Source organism: Sphaerodactylus townsendi, linkage group LG05 (genome assembly GCF_021028975.2).
Source record: "Sphaerodactylus townsendi isolate TG3544 linkage group LG05, MPM_Stown_v2.3, whole genome shotgun sequence".
Classification (NCBI taxonomy): domain Eukaryota; kingdom Metazoa; phylum Chordata; class Lepidosauria; order Squamata; family Sphaerodactylidae; genus Sphaerodactylus; species Sphaerodactylus townsendi.
The window spans coordinates 23,910,282-23,932,661 of NC_059429.1; the positions used below are offsets into that span (position 1 = coordinate 23,910,282).

Genomic DNA, 22,380 nt, shown 5'->3' on the forward strand with positions numbered 1-22,380 from the left:
TACCTGGAGGGGAGAGAAAAGGGACTGCCGGCTGCCAGCTGGGAGCCCAGCCGGTGGGGGAGGCGGGTCGGGCGGGTCATGGGAGTCTGCCATCCCTTGCCTCGGAGAGCTGCTTTTATATGCACTTAGGCTGGGGATGGGGCTTGTGGAGGCGTAGCCATGCCCCCAGAGGCAGGTGGGGGCATGGCCTCGCCCCCCAAATCTATACCTACGTCACTGCTAGACTAGCTAGACTTGGCCCCCCATTTTCATGGTATGCAGCATTCTGAACTTGGAGAACATTTTCTAAAAGATGGATGAAAGCAGGATTCATGCACAGAATCAACACTATATGAGCCGTGACATTTGATGTCAAGGACACTGAGGTACTTGGATAATTTATAAATCAATTTATTTACAGATTTTATTATCTTAAAGTACATCTCAAATTAACAAAGATATTTACACTGGTGTACACAGGGCCTACCCTGGTTATTTTACAGATCATAATTACAAGAAAACCTTACACCCTGTAATCTAATGAGCCGTGCTACACAGGGGTGTGCGACTATCGGCTGAAATTGGCCAGGAAACCAGTCTGACAAAGTTATTCTCACACATACACACACACACGTACACACATGGTGAGCAACTGAGTCTCTGCACAATACAGTACACATGGAGACAGGGTCTCCTCAAAACAGCTTTGCAAATGTGTATCAAAAGTCTCTGCAAAAAAAGAAATCAAGGAAAAAGTCCTAATTATTTGGGTGTACTACAGTACAACTTTTCAACTTTTGTCTCTCTTTTTTGCATTTCTATTATGTTAGAATTCAAATAAGTTTGTCAAGAGTCTTGCTTATCAATGTTAAGCTTTTTTGTAAACAATTAAAAAATCCTACCATTTACAAAGAACATTTCATAAGTGTCAACTGTTTTTGCCGCTGGAAAATAAGCAATCGAGTCTCTTAAGGTAGCAAAACTGATTTGAAAAAAGTCTGCGGTGCAGTTACTTCAATGGTCTCTGAACGCTATGCTACGGAATTCTTTTTGCGAATTCACACTTTCCTTCAAGTATTGCAAAAATGCTAAGGCCACGTTTTCAAAGAGGATCCAAGAAAACACACTGGGTTGCCTCCCACCCTCTGCCAACCCGACAGGTCACAAACCATGATGCTATTCTGTTGCTTCCTGAAAGGTAACAGCATTCCAATGTCCACCTGGCACAATCCATCGAGAACCTTAACTGGTCAAGCTTCCATCGAAATAACTGGGAACTGTACAAGAGCACAGTTGTGTTTCTAAAACCTACTAATTTAAAAGGAGTCCAGGCCAGTAAATGTTCTTGGGGGACTCTGTGCTAAATCTGTAGATCGGAAACAATTCTCTAAGGAGAATTGCTGCTTTGGGTATTTGCATCATCCGCTTCTTTTGTATACATTGCACTGACGGTCCTTTTCTGGAACCGGAAGAACAACGGTGGCACAAATAATCTTACTGGGCGGTAAATAGTTTCTCACTTTCAGGTTTAAAATGACTGTGTGCCCCCCCCCCCCCAATGTTCTTCTCCAGTGTGAATTAACAGTCACAAGAGTACAGCTGTCTTAACACCTGTTTAAATGTAGGACTCTTGTGTGCTGCTTCAACAATCCACTGTGCTTCAGGATGCAAATAGGCTAAGCCTCAGGTCTCCAAGAGATTCCAGGTTAAAGTCCACTTTCTTACTTGTTAAGTAGAGGATGGCCATTCCCATGTCTGCACAGATGTGAAAAGTATTCTGAAAATGTGACAGGCGTCTCATTCGCTAGCAAGCAAGCTCTTACAACGGAGCTAACCAATCTCTGTGCAACCCAGGCATACGTTGACCAATTTACATATGCCAAACATTTCCACATAGATGCAAACATGAGAAACGGCTCTGAGGGTGGAGCTAAAGGCATTCTCACAACATGTGTTCATACCCTGTGTCTGCAAAATGGATTAGAAGAATATCCCTATCTGATGTCTGCACTGTACAGCCTGCAATGACAATAACCCAGTGCCCGTACAACAATTTATTTCTACATAGGCTGTGAAGGCTTCAACTGACTGCCAATGTTGCGCTTGTTCAGATCAGCTGGAAATAGCAGCTTTGCCAGGAAGATCTCTCCAGCACTTTCTATGCCTCAACAGAATGAGACAGCAATTCTACAGAATTTTACGCTCAAGGTGATAGCAACAGTCTGCTCACTTGAAAATTGCTATTGCTATTGTTTCTGGTAACCTCGGGAATGGCAATGCACTATTTGTACAGTTACCTGCTTAAGAGGTTGCTCCCAGTGCATGGATATTCTTCTGATTCAAGCAAGTTTATCCAGGCTGCTCACAACCACAGCTAGCCCAGGTTTATTAAAATCTAAGACACTGTCATAAAAGGCATTATGCCTGTTGTATATTTTTTTTAGAAAGCAGCTCTTCTTTAGGAATTTAAAACATGCATGAGATTCAGCATGAAGAGATACTCTTAATTCGCAGCAGCAGCAGCAACAATCTGCTCCACCAGATTCATTTAAAAATAAAAGGAAAGACGTGGTTGGCACCTAGCTCTGACACAGTGAGGGGAAAAACGTTCCCAGGTCGATGTGCTGGGTGTTCTTAGAAGCATTTAATTCTTCTCTGTCTTTCATCCTTTAGCTTTTCCAGACATGACAAGCCGACGCATGAGATAGTAGCAATGCCACATTAGAGATTATTTTAATTTGGTAGTGTTCTCTGTGCTGCTCCTATATTGTGAGAAGCTACCGTGGTAGTATGTCAAAATACAAAAAAAGGCAAACTAATCCCAGAAAAGTCTCAAAAGAAGAGGCTTGGAAAGGACTATTGGCAGAGGTAAGCTGAGTTGGAAGTCCCAAGGACCTCAAGGAGATGGGTGGGAAAAGGGCACAACTCTTCCCACAAACATCGCCTGGGCCACACGGCCTCTGGAGTGCTTCCTCCCACGCTGGAGTTTGAAGCGAGTTTCCAAACTAAGAACATGTTATTCGGAAACTGCTGTGGCTCCACAGGTCATGTCAAGTAAACCAGATTTCAAATTAAGGCATCAGCATTCAAGCCTAGATTTGCCGTGTTCTCTTGCAGTCTGCTCGGCCTTCTCCACATCGTGACTGACGGCGGCTGCGTCCTAACTGAAAAACCATCCAGTGGGAAATACTGGGGACAAAAGGTGTCTACAATTCATTTCAGGTGCTCTCTCTACACATCTGTGTCTCCCATGCCACTCTTTTGAAAACACGCATGACTCCACAGCCTCCCCCTTTCTCTCCTGGAGATGGAGTCTTTCCCCACAAACCTTGTAACTCTCTATGATCACACAGTGATGGTCCTAATGCAGCCACCCTTCTCAGACTGTGGCATTTTCAGATAGTGCAGCCAGTGTAGTACTAGACTTGTACTTCTAACATACAAGTTATAAAATAAGTTAAAAAGGTATACTGCATGCATACAAAACAAAATTCGAGTCATGCTCTCTTTGGTACACACACTCCTAGCCCTAACAAGTTCAAGTCATGGCTCTGCTGACATGTTACCCCAGGTGGGAAGAAAGAGAAGAAGGAACGGGATCAAAGGCCTACCAGGACCAACTCCTGCCTGTCAAAGGCCTGAGAAATCCTAAGTGCGCATTTGTTTCAGGGCCGATGGAGGTTCTCTAGGAGAAGAACTGAAACACTGGGAAAGTAGGACCATGTGCCTCAGATTCACTCTAGTGCCTGCTTTTCACTCTGCCCAGAGGCAGTACGAGCAAGATCCCCACCCTCCGTCCCCAGCTTCCCTTGCATTAATCCAGTAACATTCTCCAGGTCTGCACTTTTAAGCCAAAGATGAAAATGAGTGGAAAAATAGGACAAAACTGGGAGCTATATGCAACATTGGGGGAGGAGACCTGTGCGGGATAAAACATTATGTTGGCTAACAAAGTTGCCACTTACAGCCAAAACTAGATAAAATCAGAAATTAAATACAGAACAATGTTTACTAGGTGACCTCAGTTTCTACTGCTGACAGTGAATTTTATACGGGTTAGCTCAGGTAACAAAATGAATCTGAAATGCATATTTCAGTGCCTGTAAACAAAACTGTTAAATAATCAACCGGGGGTTTTGCCGGGGGGCGGGGGGAGGAACCTCTTTGGAACACATTCAGGGTGAAGTCTCTAAAATTGAAGATGAGATGGGGAGACGTCACGTCGTGTTCTCTCTTCTCAGCCATGTTTAAGATCATGTTATGCTCTAGCAGCAGCATTGCTATGACATGGGCAGCAATCTCTCCTGTTTCTCATTGATCTGGTGAAGGACATCAATCGTCTCTCTGATTAAGGCCTCAAAAATCCCATCTGCCAGTTGCATCTTCACATATAGCTCGTCCTCATCATAATTCACCCACTGAGCTTCCTCTTCATGCAGTTCCTGCACCTAAAAATATTAGGAGGGAGAGCAGCGGGGAAAAATCACTGTAGTTAAATAGATGTAGTTATGTAGTTAAATAGATGTTTCTTGGCACATATTCTTGCATGGGGGTGGGGGGTGGGGGGCTGGGGTGCTTCCAGGGCTGGAGCCGACATTAGCTGGCTCCCATCTGGGGTTTAGGGGGAGGAGTGTGGCCCCCCAGCCTTCAGACGTACGTCACCCTTTGGGTGTCTTAAGTCCTGTAAGCCCTATGGAGGGCTTTCCAGCATCAAAGGGGTTTCTTTGCATTTTTTGCTCTCCGAAAAGCCCTCCTGGAGGCAGTGGGGCAGTGCCACAGCAGCACCACGTCCCACCACTGAGGGCTTTGGATGGGGCTGACCAATGGAAAAGCACAGAGGGGCAGATTACTGACAATTATAAGCAATGAATTCCACATTTTTTGCCTTCAGACCTATCCAACACTTCAGGTCCTGATTTCTGAACATCAAATGCAGTCTGTTGTTAAATCTACTGACCAGTATGTGATCCACTCTGTCACGTTTTTTACGTCCAAATTTGATCATTTTCTGCCAGTCCATTTTGTTGTTTGGCTCCTTTTTCAAATTTAACAGCTTTAGCACTTCAGCTGCTATGAAGCTCTAAAGTACAGCAGACAAACACAGAATTATTAGAAGGGAGTGCTTTCTATTCACACCATGCGCTCTGAAGGAAGCTTTTAGATGGAAGATCTCCATTTAAGGAAACATATATTTCTGAATACAGGACAGTGCAATCAAATAGCTTATACATTCCCAAATAATATTTCCTGATCCTTCTGAGAAAACAACATCCACTTCCAGAGTAAATGAAAATAATAACATTCTAATTACTATGAATATTCATCCCAGGAGGTGGCAATAAGTTACTAGAAGACTTTGAATAGTTCTTAATTTAAAAAAACTAAATACAAAGAACGTGGAATACTGGGCTGGGCCAATTTAATAACAAAATAACTAGGTAGTAAAACTGCAGGAGTTAACAATTAACATAAGTTTTTTTACATTATCATTAGAGAAGACTGACCAAAAACATTTTTGTTACTTCCCTAAATATTAGAAAAAAACAGACTAAAGGGCCACCCCCTTCCCCTGGCACCACAGTCCTGTCAGGTTGGCAACAATATAGGGCCGTGGTGGTGAACCTTTGGCACTCCAGATGTTATGGACTGCAATTCCCATCAGCCCCTGCCAGCATGACCAATTGGCCATGCTGGCAGGGGTTGATGGGAATTGTAGTCCATAACATCTGGAGTGCCAAAGGTTCGCCATCACTGATATAGGGGGAGGGGACTCCTAACGTATGCTGGAAACATAGTAGATGCAAGAATATTTTTGCTCAGGATGGGAAAGGCCTTTCTCATGATGGCCACTCCTATTAGTGAAGTTATTCTGCTCTTTCCATCTGTGAGAAGACCCTGGGACACAGAACAGGCTGGCTAGCCCTATGCACTTTGCCTACAAGAAGGAAAGTAAAGGACAAGATAGGCTGCCACCTAACATGTTTCAACAAGATCAGTCAGGATTTTCTAACACAAAATGTACTTCATCTATAATAGGCAAATCATCAGTAAGCCAGTTTTACACATCAACAAAAGAAGAAACCGAGTTGGGGCTGGGGTTTGGGGAATCCCTGTTGCAGACACCATCAAAGACCGTTTTTGGGGATAAACCTCAAACTCTGCCTTGAACTCAAGATAACTCTCACCTCCACAGAACATATTACGAGTCACTAATCAAGTTAGCAGTTTCACTCCTACCTTGATTTCCTCAAGGTTGTTTGGATCTTTCACCCGGCGGAAGTAAGTAGAAGTGATCCTGCAGGGTTTCATCCATACAGGTTGGTTCAAATTTGGATCTTCTGCAAAGATTTCTCCAAAAATCTCTCTTGTTAAGTCAAACACAGCCTTGGTAAATAAAAGTTAGAAGTATTAAGTTAGTTTTTGATTAAATTTACAATAGAACTATTCACCAGGCAGACCAGAGGTTGCAATTCAGTCTGCACTGCGATTATTATTATAGGGCCTTTCTAACCTATCAAAAACCTCTCTCATGCTCTTTCACACTCACTTTTGTGAGACTGGCCCAACCCACCTACCAGTGCAACCTATACAGGGTGTCAACAGAGTGGTCTCCGGTTTTCCAAGAATCTTGTTCCTCTGGGCATGAAATCTTGTTCCTCTCGGCATGAAAGCATATTAACTGTTCCTAGCCACTACATCTGCTTGTCCCCAAAGCCCTGGATAGTGAACACAGCATAATCATGGTGTCAGCCTCTGCTGGGTCTGGGAATGCTTCAAGCTCGGTTTTCTTCCAAAAGATACACAGATTCAGAACCCTTGATCTAGGGCAGGGGTCTGCAACCTGCGGCTCTCCAGGTGTTCATGGACTACAAACCCCATCAGCCCCTGACATTATGGTCATTTAGCCATGCTGGCAGGGGCTGATGGGAATTGTAGTCCATGAACATCTGGAGGGCCGCAGGTTGCAGACCCCTGATCTAGTGGATGGGAAGAATGGTCCCAAAGCTGTACCTGTTTATAGATTTGTTTGCTGATGGCTTCAATATCGTCATCTTTAAGGGAATCGCTTAGATCTCTGGGGAAACCAGCAGCCTGAAGATCATGCCCCAGTTCTTTGAACTTCCACAGTTCCTCGGCTGCCTCGTACACCAAGACCTCCACCTCCTCTGCGGTGTGTGGGACAGCTAAAGGCTCTTCACATGGCTTGGGCGGCACTTTGGGAGGCTCTATCTTGGGCAACACTGCCGACTCTTCAGCTTGCTTTGGAGGGAGTTTACGGGTACTCAAGCCAAAGTCCTCATCAAACCAGTCTTGGTCATCTCCTAACACACTCAGGAATTCCCGGCTAAGTTCCAACTCTGCCAGCCTCTTAGCAAGCTCTTCCTGCCCACTGGCACCAAAGACGGGGCTCTCCTGTGCAATAAGAAAAAATAAGGTTATTGTTTTGGAGAGGGTATGTGGTAGGCACTGCACTTCATTTATTACCAGAGTTCTACAGACTGTGGCGAAATCCCCACGGTCAATTAATCGCATGATACTCATGCAAAATATCAAGGTTTCATCAAGATCTCCCCACTGCTTAGCTGCCGAATATCTGGTTCTGGCGCTCCCTCTCCCCCTTATCACGTGTTTTTTAAGAACCTGTATGGAAGTGCACCTTTTAAAAAAACATGCGCCAATTCCAGATCGGTGGGGATGTTTGGGGGTTGAATCTAGATTTATTTTCCCGCCATGGGGAGTGATGTGGAGCCTTCCAGCCAACCAGAGCATGGCGGGGATTCCCCCTGTGATGCTAGGCAACATCACCCCGCATTTTAACAGTAAAGGAAGCTGAAGAAGAGCAGCGTTTGATTATTCATCCCTTAAATGTGTTTATTATGAAATCAGAGAATTGCCGTTGGGAACTTATAGTGAAGGGTCCTTCTCCTCTGAGCCTACAAGGTCATCTAACTGGGTAGTTCTCACCAGCTCAGAGGGTGATGGGCTCATTGCCACACACAGAAAGGGAAAGCAAATCCACATTTCAGCTAACCCCTTTCAGATGTTTTGTATGTAGAGCAATTACACTGGGGAAGGTGACAGTAGTAGCATGTAGCCTGGAGCACAAGCATGCAGACAGAGTCCACACAGCTACTGCTGTAGTAGAATTAAATGAGTCAAAAGAAGCAACGGAAATATAAGCTGGACCTGTAGACTACAGGAACTGACTTTTTCAGTTCACAGGAATCATTTGCATAAATTCAAAGGATAATCTATTATCACACAGTGTAGCAGAAGTGCCTTTGCTCTTGTGCAAAGACCTGGGGACCACTGGACCGCCTTTCCCAATATATGACCCAAAGAGCGCTGCACTCATCTGGAAACAACCTACTGGTGGTCCCTGGCCTGTCTTCAACCAGACCCAGGGCTTTTTTTGGCTCTAGCCCCAGGTTGGTGGATCTTTTATCTCTGTACTATGATTCAAGAGGCATATTTTGGAACTTGTGTCACTATCTGAAAAACTGGGAGGTTTATTATAACATTGTGTTGATGTGAAATACGAGACCCTGTTTATTTTTTTTCTGTAGAAATTGACACGCTCCGTTGAGCAGGCTTTCTACCTTGGGTTTATGCTCCAAGCCTGTGAAGGTTTCTGAAGCAAGCTGGGTGTGTGTGCGTGTGCGCGCGTGCGCTTAGATGGTGGCTTTTACAGAGGCACTGCAACACTGCTACATGGTAGCTTGAGTTTGCGGGTTTTCACAATATTATCCAGTTGCTTTTGATTTAGATTGTGAGCACTTCTGATGCTAAAGTATGCTTTGATTTGTTGCTTTAAGCAGCGTGAGCGTTTGCAACATGACAAAACTGTTTAGCAGATTGTTTGGCTGTTACCTTTTCAGGCACAGCTAGTGCCAATAACACTTTCTTGTGTTTTGAAATCTAATCAATGTTGTTTTCAGTTTGTTTTCTAACATGCAGTCTTTTGACTTTAAAATTCAGCTACAGTTTCTGTCTGTCTGATTATTGTGTCCTCGACCAAAGGCAGGGCTTCTCTGGCCCTAGCCTGGTGGAACTCTCTGTCGAATGAGACCCACGCCCTGTGGGGCTTGGCTCAGTTCCACAAGGCTTGTAAGATCGACATGTTCCACCAGGCCTGTGGCTGAGGGCAGCAATAGTTCAATGGACCTTCTTTGCTGGACCCTACTAGAAGTTGGACATAGTTGTAAACATAGGTAAAAATTAGATAGCGTCTAAACTGTAATAGTAAAAAGAGGACAAGGGATTAGAAGTACAACTAATTGATTATAGATCAATTAGAATATATAACACTGGGTGAAGTAATATGGTTTCAGTAAAAAGATCCGATATCAAGGTGAATTCCTATTGATTGAAGTTTATAAGTCACTGACTTTGTGTTTCCTTTACTTCTCTATATTTGTTTATATGAGATAAATAAGAACTACATAGAAAAAAAGGGGGGAAATTCCCAGAAGACAACCCCGGAAGTGAAGGAAGGAAGTTACAGACAACTACCGACCCGGAAGCACGCCATGGAAGCTGAATTGACTCAGCTTTTAAATAAAAGAAAAAAGAAAGGACTATGCAGAGTCTCAGTTAGAGACACGTACAAAGTTATTTTAATTTTAACTGATTTAGGAGTTAAGAAAGAATGTATATGGAGAAATAAGAAATATGTTGCTATTTTTCTTCTTTCGATATATCCTCCTGTAATGTTGTTCAATTATTTTAACCTAATAAAAAGTATTCAAAAAAAAATAGAAGTGAATGTGCCCTGCTGTTAGAACTTAGTCTTGGGAACTTTTACCCATGGGAGGATGATCCCCCGGTCCTTTGGTGAATAAAAGAGGGAATTTTCACTATGCCATCTTAGCCAGTTTGGTTTTTAACTACATTAAAATTTGAAATATAGTTTTATATATTATATGAATATGTTGTTAACTACCCTGAGCCCAACTTTGTCAGGAGAGCGTGGGAAATCAAATAGCTAACAAAACAAGAGAAAGCAAATACAGTGGAATCTCGGTTTTCATTGCCTTTGGTTTTCATCGGTTTCAGTTTTCATCGATTTCTTCAGTGAAAAATTTGTCTAGGTTTCCATCGATTTGCCTCAGTTTTCATCGATTTGCCATAAGGTGCAGGGGTTTGTGGAGAAAAATCACCCAGACAAAGCTGTTGCAGGCCGTGTCTGCAACTTGTTTAATGACAATGTCTTGCCCCATTTCAGACAAATCTTAAAGAGGCGTCAGAAACAGACCTATTTGGACAGCTTTCTGGTGCAACATTGGTCCGCTGGCTCTGAAGCTGGTTCTAGTGTTATTGTTTGTTACTGTTTTCAGCGTTAAACACTATGTTTATTCACCAAAAAATGTGGTTTTGGTATGTTTTTTGGAGTGCCTGGAATGGATTAATTGGATTTACGTTGATTCTTATGGAAAAGTTTGCCTCAGTTTTCATTGGTTTCAGTTTTCATCGATTCTTTTTGGACGGATTACCAACGAAAACCGAGGTTCCACTGTACATAGTATTTTGGTGCCAGCAGGCCCAACCTAAACATAAGCCAAACGGTCAGATCCAAGAACCATGAAGATATGGAAGGACCTATCCCTAACAACAGCCCCTTTCCCTAACAACACCCAAAACAGTTTGTGACAGGGCAGGAGTGATGTACTTAGTTCACAGAAGTCAAAAAGTGTGATAAATTAGCATAGATCCCTTGTGTGAGCTTAAGCAGCTCTTGGGATGCCTGCATCTTTGCACATACACTCTGCCAAGCATTTCAGAATGTATCACAAGAGGTTGCTGCAAGTAGATGTACCCCTTCAAATTATAATGACACATTTTTATGGCTGAGGCAGCACCACAACGTTCATTCCTGGACCCATCTGAGGAAATGATACTTACAGGTCTGGGACACAAGTCCGGAGAGGACACTTCTTCTCCATCATCCAACTGAGAACTTAAGATGGCCTGCAAGTCGGCAGATGCCAACTTCTGCTCTTGGACAGCAGCTAGTTCTTGATTACTGAACTGAATCTTCTCATTCCTGACTTTTCTGATGTGCTGCAGCTGACTGACAGTGTCCTTCACAAACGCCTGCAGGAGGCTGTCCGTCAACAAGCCCACTTTTTCCTGTTGCTCTTTGGACTCTTCTTCCTCGGGGGATGGGAGCCTAAGCTGGGCTTCTAACTGGCTCCTTTCTTTTGTGAGCAAGTCCAGGAGGGGAGTTGCCGACTTCTCCAGCACTCCTGTGGAAAGGTGCTCTGACTTTTCAGTGTATTCCTGCCAAGAGGGCTGTTGTTGCTTCCATTTCTCAGGGACGATACCATTCATGGCCCCTCCCACTGCAACTGCTGATGACTTGCTAAGGGCATCTGAAACGGAGGCAGACAAGAGCCTGCTGTTTTCTGCTGAGGAGTTTAGAGAATTTACAACACCCTTTTCTTCAGAAAGCACTTCTTCAACAGCATCAATAATTTGGCTTTTCGGGGCACTGAGTTCTAAATAGTCTTCAGCTGCTATAGAACCCTCTAAGGCACATGCGCCTTTTTCTGATCTATCCTGAAGACATTTCTCACTCTCAATTTTCCTCTCACTCTCCCCTTCTGCTTCCACAGCACTCTCTCTGTCCTTCTGATCTGCTCTGTGGTTGTGATCTAGTTGAGTAGTGCAGAAAGATCGCTCCTCTGTGTCCAAGAGGCCACCCAAACTCTCTGAAATCCGTGAGATTTTTTGCGGAGGAGCAAAAATGCCATGTTTTTCTTTACAATCAAAATATCTAATGCCGTCATAAGTGCCATTGTTCCTTCCTTCGGGTTTGTCCAATTCAACACCGGCCCAAAATCCTTTGGCAAAACTGGTCAGGCCCTTAAATCTCAGTGTCCCAGGTTGGACATTACTGACAAGTACTCTGTCACCAATGCTGAAATCTTGAAGAATATTTTCCTCTTCCTCTGTCTTGGAAGAGGTAGCCCAAAAGGATGAATCAACATTAGCTGATTCTCCCTCTACATCACTGCGCTCTTTACTCTTCATCAGTTCTGTTGGCGATTTCAGGATGAATAATCGTTCTGAATGAATGCTGGAAGCTACAGACAAAGCTCTGTCACTGAGACATTCGCTTATTTCCTCGTCACTTCCAATACTTGAGGATCTGCTCCTCGAAGTTTTCGTGTACCACGATTTCTCTCTCTGTGACTTCGAGTCTTTTCCAAGAGAGGCCGCAGAGGTGTCAAAATCATCCTTGTAATATTCAGTATGAGGTATCCCATTGGCTAGCCTATACTTTCCTGCTGAAGATCTCCCAAACTCATTAGAATACAGCGGTTCTGCACAAACAGGTAGCTGTTCTGCAAGCAAAGTCTTGTTCAGCTTCTGAGAGGTTTGGTCTGATGCAGAACATTCATCACCCTTGTAACATTCCTCTCGCTTCGGTATCTCCTTTGCATCTTGAACACAGGCAACAGCCCAGCCAGTCTCAGCACCTGCCTTTAACCGCGCCGGCAGGCAACTCTTTTGCTCAGCGTCCAAAGCAGAAGCATCAGATCTTCCAGAAAGCCTGTGAGTACCATCTGGCTCAGAGTCTTCTGATTTTACAGACTCTACCTCCTCTTGTATCACAGATCTGTTAGTGGAAACAAGAGTATCGCAACTTGTCACATCTTCCAAAGTGTTCAGCGACACATGGGATGTTTTGCTCAAGTCTCCTAAATCTTTGAGAACAGCCAAGGGGGGGAAACCATCCAGTGCATCACCAGATTCTGCTCCAGTCTTTTGTGGGGCCTTGCGGCCTGGGGATGGACTCTGAAAACACTCCTCTGACCGAATCTCTGCCTCAATGAATTTCTTGGTGTACAAAGAGTCAGATCTTTCAGAACGCAAGACAGCATCTGCAGGAGAGAAGGAGAGAAAACTGAAACACTTACAGTATTTTTCAAAGTCACAGTTGCTGTTTAATGTCACTAAAGTAGCTAAGAATAACTATGTCATAGTAGAAAGTTTAACCAACAGTACAAACAACCGGGTCAACCACAAGCAAATATTAAATCAACATTTTCACAGGCATTTTCAAAAACCCTATGGGGGTCAAAATACTTAAAGGAACATTGCCTATGTTTCCCCCACAACCTGTGTCACTTCACATTTCATTATTTTAGGCTGCTTACACACAATTCCCTGTCCTGCTCTGTTGTCACAGTGAATGCAAAAAAATTTCACAGAAGCAAAGGAAGCTCCACAATGGAAGTAGGGGACCCTGCACTATTCCCCACGCACCCGCCTATTCCATGGCCTGTTGATGTAACATTTTTGGCCTTTTGTTTTTAAATAGATAGTTGGTATATTCCTATATTGTAACGACACTACCATATACATCTACTACTAATCTTAAAAACACCCTGTCAAAAGCCTGCTGATAGTGGGGGACAGGTATGCTTGAGAACAGGTGTATTTGTGACCTCTGATACCTTCCCTTTTATAGCTGCACCCTGTTCTATGAACAATAATTCAACAGAACAGAGGAAAATAGAGTCAGAGACAAGCATGACGAGTAATTGGAAAAATTAACTTTATTCTTATAATTCTGGATCCTCTTTTTTTATTTATTTTATTTAAATATTTATCCTCCGCCCTTTTGTTGTGGATCAAGGCAGAGACCAATTCCAAAGTTAAAAACGTACAAAACTCCAATAACACCCCCTTCTCCAAAAAAAAAATCTTCAACTTAAACCCCAGTTGAAGTCCTCACAAATAAAATGGTCTGACAGCATTTCCTAAATGTTTCTAAAGATAGTGAGTTCCTCTTCTCCTCAGTGAGTCCCTAATCCAGTGGTGGCGAACCTATGGCACTCCAGATGTTCATGGACTACAATTCCCATCAGCCCCTGATCTGGAGTGCCATAGGTTCACCACCACGGCCCTAATCCATAAGATGGGAGCTGCTGCAGAGGCTTTAGCAGATGCCACGCAGGCCACATTAAGTGGGGCAACTATCAGGAGCCGGTAACCAGAAAGCCGCAGCGGGTGCACAGGGACAAATGGGGATAAATTAGTATTGCCCACAGGCTGGGAGAAAAATGTCCAGAGCCTTTAACAGAGGCTGAATGTGTGGAAATGGGAAGCTGAAGATTTTCACAACCTGGAAGGAAATAACATCACTTGAAGCACACCCCATTAAGCCTTTATTAAAGAGACAGGGAAATGTTCTCTCCAGGCATTGGGCAGCCCCAGGAGAAACAGTTAAAGTGACATTCTTATGTTACCTGGAGTGCCATGGGACGGAGCAACGGGGGAATGGCCAGTACTATAACTGCCCTTAACATTTCCCTGGTGGATCCCACCTTGATGTCTTAATCTTCCCATTCTAGTAGGAGGAATGGACTCCTGAAAGTGGCAGCTTTTTTTGTCATGCAACAGCATCTCAACAAAGTACAGAAAAATGAAGAGGCACAAGGAAGAAGGGAGAAATGCTAGATAATTCATATGACAGACAGATGGCAAAATGGGTGGGATTTTTATGATCGACAGTCAAACTGAGCGCAAAAGAAACAGCTTCTTTCTTTATATTGGGGCTGGGGTTGCTGTATACTACTCACCCAAAGGAACAAATACCCCACTGGTACAAACTGAGTCCTGCCAGTGCTTTAGTAGGACATGCCTTGTGGTGACAGGACCCGCTGCCCTTTGTGGAGCAGAGTGCCAGGATATAGCGCAATATTTTGCAAAATCAGTCTTAACTCTAAACAATTAACGTTTGAAATGTCACTGTCTAGAAAGTGAAAGAATATGATTAGCTTGAGCAAGCCTTGCTTTGAAAATTAATAGGGTGCAAAGGTTCAGGAGGCACTTCACTTTTGCAACTGCTTTCCTAGTTACATACCGACATGTTCTGCAATGGACTCCAGTGATCCCCTGCAACGTTCAGAATCAGTCAGTGATTTCCAACTTTTTGTTGTCTCAGATCTATTAAAAAATCAGTAAAGGACTAGTCATTACAGATGCCAAAAAGACACTAGCACAGAGAAGAAGAACAGTTGGATTTATATCCCCCTTTTCTCTCCTGCAGGAGACTCAAAGGGGTTTACAAACTCCTTTCCCTTCCCCCCTCACAACAAACACCCTGTGAGGTGGGTGGGGCTGAGAGAGCTCCCAAGAACTGTGACTAGCCCAAGGTCACCCAGCTGGCGTATGTTGGAGTGCACAAGTTAATCTAGTTCACCAGATAAGCCTCCACAGCTCAAGTGGCAGAGCTTTGCAACAGAACATACCTACACTACGCATTAGACAAAGGGGTGTCTGACAGAGTGTATCGCCCCTCCCCCTTGCTTACTTTTTGACAGCTGTCTCAGTGTGACCATAGGAAAGTCTAAGTTTGTAGTCATATGTTTTCTCCCTCTCTGGAAGGGTGGGAACTTTTTTACAATAATGGCACACACCGAGGGCTGAAGCAGATCACACAACCCATGACTATTCCTCTATGCATGGTGGGGAGAGGGGACAAGAGTGAGCTTTACCTTTCTACCTACCCAGCATGCCTGCCCTACCTTAGATGCCACCAGATGTACACAAGAGAATGTAATAATCCTATGCGCATAAAATACAATGTGCATAGATACATTTCCCAGATAAAAATTGTATCAACTTTGCAATCTCAGCCTGTGCAAGAAGGTTATGGAGGTGGGGCAGTCATGACAGGTGGGCGCCGTCTTGCTCCCCATCATACACAGAGGGGTGTGTGTTTGGGATGGGTTCTTATCAGGCTTAGCTCCCAAGGAACAACACCTTTAAGCATTCATTCCGTTTACCTGTGGAGTGGAGGCGGCTTGATCTTTGGCTTCTCCGTAACAGAAGATGGAGTTTTAATTTGAGGTTTAGCTGTAGGTGCTGCCTCCAGATCCTGACTCAGCTCTGCTTCAGTCTTCTTGATGAATTCATCATATGTCTAATACATTTTTTAAAGATGCAAGAGGGAATAAGTTTCTGTTCTTTCAAAGTATATCTCTGTGGGTGGCTTAGCTGCCCTTAGAAAAAAGCATTCTTGACAATATTGTCTTGCTTGGTTTTTATTTCCAGCTACTTTATTATTATTTAATAATAATTAATCCCCAATCCCCAAGGAGCTCTGGGCTGTGTACAGCAACAAATCCAAATACAATACAACAGTAAATTAAATACAAATTATACATTATGATATAAATGTTACAATCCTTGAAAATCACAAGCAGCAGCATCATTAACCCACATTAATTAATTAATTAAATTTAAATGAATTAAATTTATGGCGTCCTATCCAAAGGCCGGGAGGGGGCCAGCAGCAGCAACTGTAAAAGATGGATCTTAGCCTCGGTCCATATTCTAACATTAGGAAAGGGAATGATTTTGCACAATCCCCCTTCTCGATGGAGACACTTAGACCCAGGTGAGCCCAGCAATCTCCAGCATTAGCTTTTGAGAAATCAAAAGGAGCTGCTGAGAGATAAGAAACGCAGGAAAGATCAGCAGCCGCTAGTAATGCAACACAGAGATACATCCTCATTCAGCTTTCGACTAAAGCAAGAATTGTAATTCTGCAAATAGCTAATCAATATTAACAAAAATGACACCCATGAAGGCAGAATTTTATTTCCAACACATTACCATACTCTGTTCCACCAAAAGATAAAAGTAGAATTACATATTAATCTGCCACATGATGGACCTTCTTTGTTGTAGAATATTCCACTTGGGTTCTAGTGCCTACCTAGTTATATCCTCCCTACCCATTCCAACACAAAAATAAAAACTGAAAAACCCACCCACAAGACTTGTTGGTGATTGAGGAATAGCCCAGGAAGAGGCACACAAAGTTGCATACGGGCAGGGGCGTACCACCCAGGGGACATATGGGGTCAAATGTCCCTCTGGGCTGCGGCCATTTAGTCACGTGCAGGGGGAGGAGGCAGAACATCAATTTGCTGAATGATTGTTGTTTGGTCATGGTGGGGGAGGGCGGCCGCCCATACGAGTGGGGAGGGGGGGATTGGAAAACTCAGATTTTGCTCCGGGCTACATTTCCCCTATAAACACAGTTTGGCTCTCATTTAATGCCTCTTCTAAATGGCTCTTACCTCTAATTGTTTGATCAAGCTGGCCTCCTGGGCTTTCAGCCTCTCCTTGTGCCTCTTCTTCTGCTCCTTTTTCAGCTGGTAGACCACAGACTTTCTCTTCCGTAACTCATCCTTCAGGGCCCGGATTCGGCTTTCAATGTCGCTCTGATCTGAGGTGGTTTCTGACAAGGGAAGTTTGATGGTTTTAGAGAAAGTAGCTGCCTTACATGCTGCAAGATCAGACTGAGAACAATTGATCCTAGAACCGTGGTGGCGAACCTTTGGCACTCCAGATGTTATGGACTACAATTCCCATCAGCCCCTGCCAGCATGGCCAATTGGCCATGCTGGCAGGGGCTGATGGAAATTGTAGTGCATAACATCTGGAGTGCCAAAGGTTTGCCACCACTGTCCTAGAACATCTTGTGATGGCACCTCTTATTTTTTTCCCCTGAACCCACCACCGAAAGTTTCTAATCTTCAGCCCCAACTACAGCAGAATCTGAGAACTGTCTTTACATATGTCCATCTCTTGTTGACGTCTCCTGTTTCTTCCTGCTTTCTATGCCCATCCTCAGGGCAGGGTCCTGATTGGACTGAAAGTGCAACTTAAATACTCATGTATTGTTGACTTCTATCCAACTATGAGAACACCTCTTAATTTTCTCAATTCTTTGTCTTTGTAAACATAATTGTTAATAACTTAGACAACTCCATCTGCCACCATACCAAAAGAAAGAACAATGGAGTAAAGAAGCAGTAATAATTGATGCACATCCTCTTTCATGGCAATATTTAAGTATCCACAAACAGTTTTTATAATGTGAATGAAGAGTAAATTTTGCTGGCTGCCTACACTCTGAGCTTGCTAGAAATACAAGGTGTTCATCAAGAAGTCTAATCCTTACCTGACTGGGTCATGGATAATGACTCGTCAGACCAACTATAGGATACCTCCTGGGATTTTGCGGGTAAATGCTGCTGCCCACCAGTTCTGTGGGTACCTTTGCTGGACCCTTGGTTTGACAAGGATGTGCTGCTTTTAGAAGGAGACTGTCCAAAGGGGAAAAGAAAAAGTAATCTGTAAAGTGTTCACCTTTTTAAAAAAGCATGCATCATAGCCTCACTTTCAACACAGTAATTACAATCATGGAAAGCATTCTGTGGTCATAAATCTCTACATACAGAAAACGAGTCAAATCGGTGAATTTTGACAGGAGTTTCACCTGCAATTTGTTATAATAGAATCACTTAGAAGAGCTGAAGTTTTGTTCCAGCAAGACTACTTGGGTATGTTTTGGATAAAATGTAGAAAGAGAAGAAGAATTTGGATTTATACCCTGCTTTTCTCAACTGTAAGGAGTCTCACAGCAGATTACAAACTCTCCCCACAACAGACACCACGGTAACTCAGCAGTCTTCATGTGCAGGTGTGGTTCACCAGACTAGAGTCCACCGCTCTGAATCACTACACCATGCTGGCTCATTTAAAAGTCTAGAAGAAAGCTGAAACAGCAGATCTGCCTGAGTTGGCTGATTCTGTGTGTTTTAGCACCTGTATTTTTAAAGCTAAATGCTTTTAAATTGAAAATGCTGTATTTTAATTTAGGTAACCGGATCAGGGTTTATGTCTTTACAAATTGGCTACTAGGCTATTTTACCACCTTGGGTCTGAGGAGGTAGGGTGGGATCTGTTTGAACACTCTCCATATCTATTTCCAAGGCCTAACATCAACTTGGAGTTAAACCTGGGCCTTATCTTTGTCTCTTCTCTCACCTTTGTCCCCATGGGCAGTCTGTCCCAGGCTATGCCAGTGGTCTCTTTAGAACACTGGAAACAACACACAATCCCTCTTCTCCGCCCCATCGGATAAATTTTGCTTCACACTCTGGTCTGTCTCTTTGACTGCTGAAAATTTATCTTCTCCAAACTTCCACTGTCACATCTATCCAGCACTTTGCCACCCAAATCATTCACTCCTCATATTCCCTTCTCATTCTCTGCTAAGGCAATGGCCTCATTTAGATTGCTACATTTCCCTCTGGATCCAGCACAAACTCCCCATCCTTACCCACAACGGCCTTGCCCCTTTTATCTCTTACACGCAGACACATCTCTCCCTGCCTTTCACCTTCCCTTCTTTATCACTTTCAGGCACCAAAAGCCCCCTGCTCTATGCAATACCTTTACTCTTCTCCCTTGTTGACCCTCATGCCTATCATCATAATTACATCCATGATTGTATAAAACATAGAACCACATCAAAATGCCTAGATCAACCCCGTATTTCTAGACTGGTGACTGGAAAACCTTGGGTTTGCATAGTCTTTAGTACTATGATGAACAAGTGAACTCACAAGTTTTCCAGGTGAGGCAGAAGTTTCAATGTCCTGCGTATAAACCATTTCTTCCATAACAGTGGTGTGATCTGGACTTCCCAGCTGCTCTTGGACCTCAGAGACCTTTGATGGCCCAGACTCAACAGCTAGATTGCCCAGTTCCTCTGGGACAGAGCTTGCACTGTTCAAGCGAGAACAAGGCGGCACCGAAGAATCTTCTTCACTGGCTGTTTCTGAGATGAAATGGCAGAGTAAGCTCAGGCAAGGAAGGACAGCCTCTGTGTGCATCTGCAATGACTCTCTTCATCTTTTACCCTCCTAAATCTGATCCTCATAAAAGTATGAAAAATACATTGACTGTTTATAGCACAAGTGAATACAACAATGACACCTGCGATAAGCCAACTGTCCCAGCCTTGAAAAGCAGAGATTCTCCCACCCCCAGATACTCATGCATATTTTTTTCCTCTTCAAACCACAACACAGGGGGCAGGAATGAACATTAATAGGGTCGCCGTGAGTCAAAAATGACTTGACAGCACTTAGCACATATAACGTACAAGGTTAACCGCCTGTTAATTCAAATGCTATGTCAGCATAAGGCTGTTGAAGTCTCAATGTTTGGGTGATTCAGACCACTATAATAAGATTTTTTGTATTTTGCTTTTATTCATCCAAGTGCAATACTGAAGGAGAAACCATATTTTACTGTACTTTCCAAATGAACACAGTGAATGAAGTAACAAAGATTAGGGGTGGGAGGGGAGAGAAAAGTTTCACATATTTCAGTGCTCTTTTGGTGGAAAGTGTCGTCAAGTCACTGCTGACGTATAGTGACTCCACAGGGTTGTCAAGGCAAGAGACATTTGGCAATTGTTTGCCATTGCCGGCCTGCGCGTGGGCTGAGAGAGTTCTGAGGGAACTGTGACTGGCCCAAGGTCACCCAGGAGGGTTCATGTGGAGGAGCTGGGAAATAAAACCTGGTTTTCCAGGTTAGAGTCCACTGCATTTAACTATTGCACCATGCTAGTATTTTCTTGGAAACAAGTGCTGTTGATACCGACAGGATTTATTCCCAAGCAGGTACAACCCACAACTACAGGAAAACACCTTCGAACCCAGCCCACCACCCATCCCATGGTTGTGGGAGCTATTTCTATGTGGTGTGATCCCATTCCGCATGGACCATACACAAAAAAGAGCAATATGAGTAAGTTTAATTGCATGGGCCTTTCCACATAGCTAACACCCCAGTGGTGACCACGGCCTTACTCTCCCTCTCTCAGTCTCCCTCTCATTCTTGCTACCTTTCTGATCGTTCTGGTCTCCTGCTGCCATTTTGCTTGCTTTCTTTTCAAGCAGTTCTTTATCCCAAGCAGCCAAGGCTTGCTTCTCCATCTGGCGTATCTCTGCTTCTTCCGCATCCAGCCGGCGTTTCCACTGCAGCAATTCTTCAGCATGCTGGCGCCGCTGCATCAGTTTTTGCTCCCGCTTTGTTAAGAACCTGGCAAGGCAAGACATTAAAAAAAAATCAGTCACCAAGACAAGGCTGTAACAGAAAGATATCCTACCAGTATTCAAGGTAAGACAACTGAAATGACAGATGCTTTTAATTACTGTCAAAAAATACTCCTTGAACACAAGCAAGAGACATGTGACTGGGGTTAATCCACCACCTTTCATGCAATCCTACAGTTTCTGTGACAGAAGAGGGAAGTTCTAAAGTTATTATATATGAAGATTAATCAAAATTAATAAACCCTTTTCCTTCCCCACCTGATCTTTCACCCAATTCCATGAGTAGAAACCACATAATGTCAAGACCCAAAGTTGTAAGCAGTCAAGAGAAGACACGCCTGAATCTGGCACAGTGACTGCATTCCCAACCAAAGGGTGCCATTCACTTCCAAGATTCCCATTCCCAACCAAAGGGTGCCATTCACATCCGACATTTTACACGTTCAAAAGATTTTACTTACCAAAAAAGACAATTTGGGGAAGGACATCAAGCTTTTTCCCTAAGTGGGCCCCACTGCTCAGGGTAGCACAGTGTAACCCCTCTGGGTTACAGGATAAAGTTACATGTACCCATCTCCATCAACTCAACATTTATTTCAGTGTCCCCTACATTACTTTGACCTGATATAAGAGGTCAAAATAGCCAAAGATATTAGCTCTTCCCAAGTATTTTGCCATGACAGCAAAGAACTCAAAACAGTCCAACTTTCATGGCAAAATCTGGGAAGCTGATACTATAAGAGGCACATTTTGGTTTTGGAGGTATTTTGGTTTTGGAGGTAGAAAAAAATCATGATGGCAAAATACAATTGTAAATTAAGTAACTGATAGTTTGATGGCCTTTAAAATTTGACACCTGAGGTAGAACTCATGGTTGGTTGACTTGTGGCAAATGGGATACAAGGGAATGATTTCAAAAAGGTTATCAATCTAGCCTAGGACAAATGTTAACTGAACTCTTTTGACTGTAAGCCTTGAAGCCAAGTAAAATCAATATTTATTTACCTCGTTTATACCCCCTTTCTCTCTCCAATGGGGATCCAAAGTGGCTCACATGGTTTTCTTCCCCTCCGTTTTTCCTCACAACCACCACCCTGTGAGGTAGGTTAGGCTTTGTCTAAGGCATGGGTCTGCAACCTGCGGCTCTCCAGATGTTCATAGACTACAATTCTCATCAGCCAATTGGCCATGCTGGCAGGGGCTGATGGGAATTGTAGTCCATGAACATCTGGAGAGCCGCAGGTTGCAGACCCCTGGTCTAAGGTCACCCAGTGAGCTTCCATGGCAGATTCCATGGGGATTCAAACCTGGGTTTCCCAGATCCTAGTCCGATACCCTAACCATTCCACTGTACTGGCTCTCAATGCATAAGACTGTTTTATTCGGCAATGACTCCTGAAACATCTAAACAACACAACCAAAGTACTCTGACTAAAGGCTAGGGGGGACAAAATGTTGTCCT

General features: G+C 43.6%; 1 protein-coding gene across 1 annotated transcript in view; it reads right to left on the reverse strand.

The window, feature by feature from the left end:
• Positions 1-374: 374 nt before the first annotated feature.
• The window catches only part of CEP350 (centrosomal protein 350), an 82,853-nt gene continuing 60,847 nt past the window's right edge, over positions 375-22,380 (reverse strand). Inside the window, 11 exon segments of the mRNA XM_048497814.1 lie at positions 375-4,427; positions 4,937-5,059; positions 6,217-6,363; positions 6,991-7,392; positions 10,882-12,866; positions 14,855-14,937; positions 15,780-15,916; positions 17,082-17,242; positions 17,969-18,113; positions 19,419-19,633; positions 20,708-20,904. Of these exon segments, the coding sequence (XP_048353771.1) occupies positions 4,260-4,427; positions 4,937-5,059; positions 6,217-6,363; positions 6,991-7,392; positions 10,882-12,866; positions 14,855-14,937; positions 15,780-15,916; positions 17,082-17,242; positions 17,969-18,113; positions 19,419-19,633; positions 20,708-20,904 (3,763 nt within the window). The 3' untranslated portion in view covers positions 375-4,259.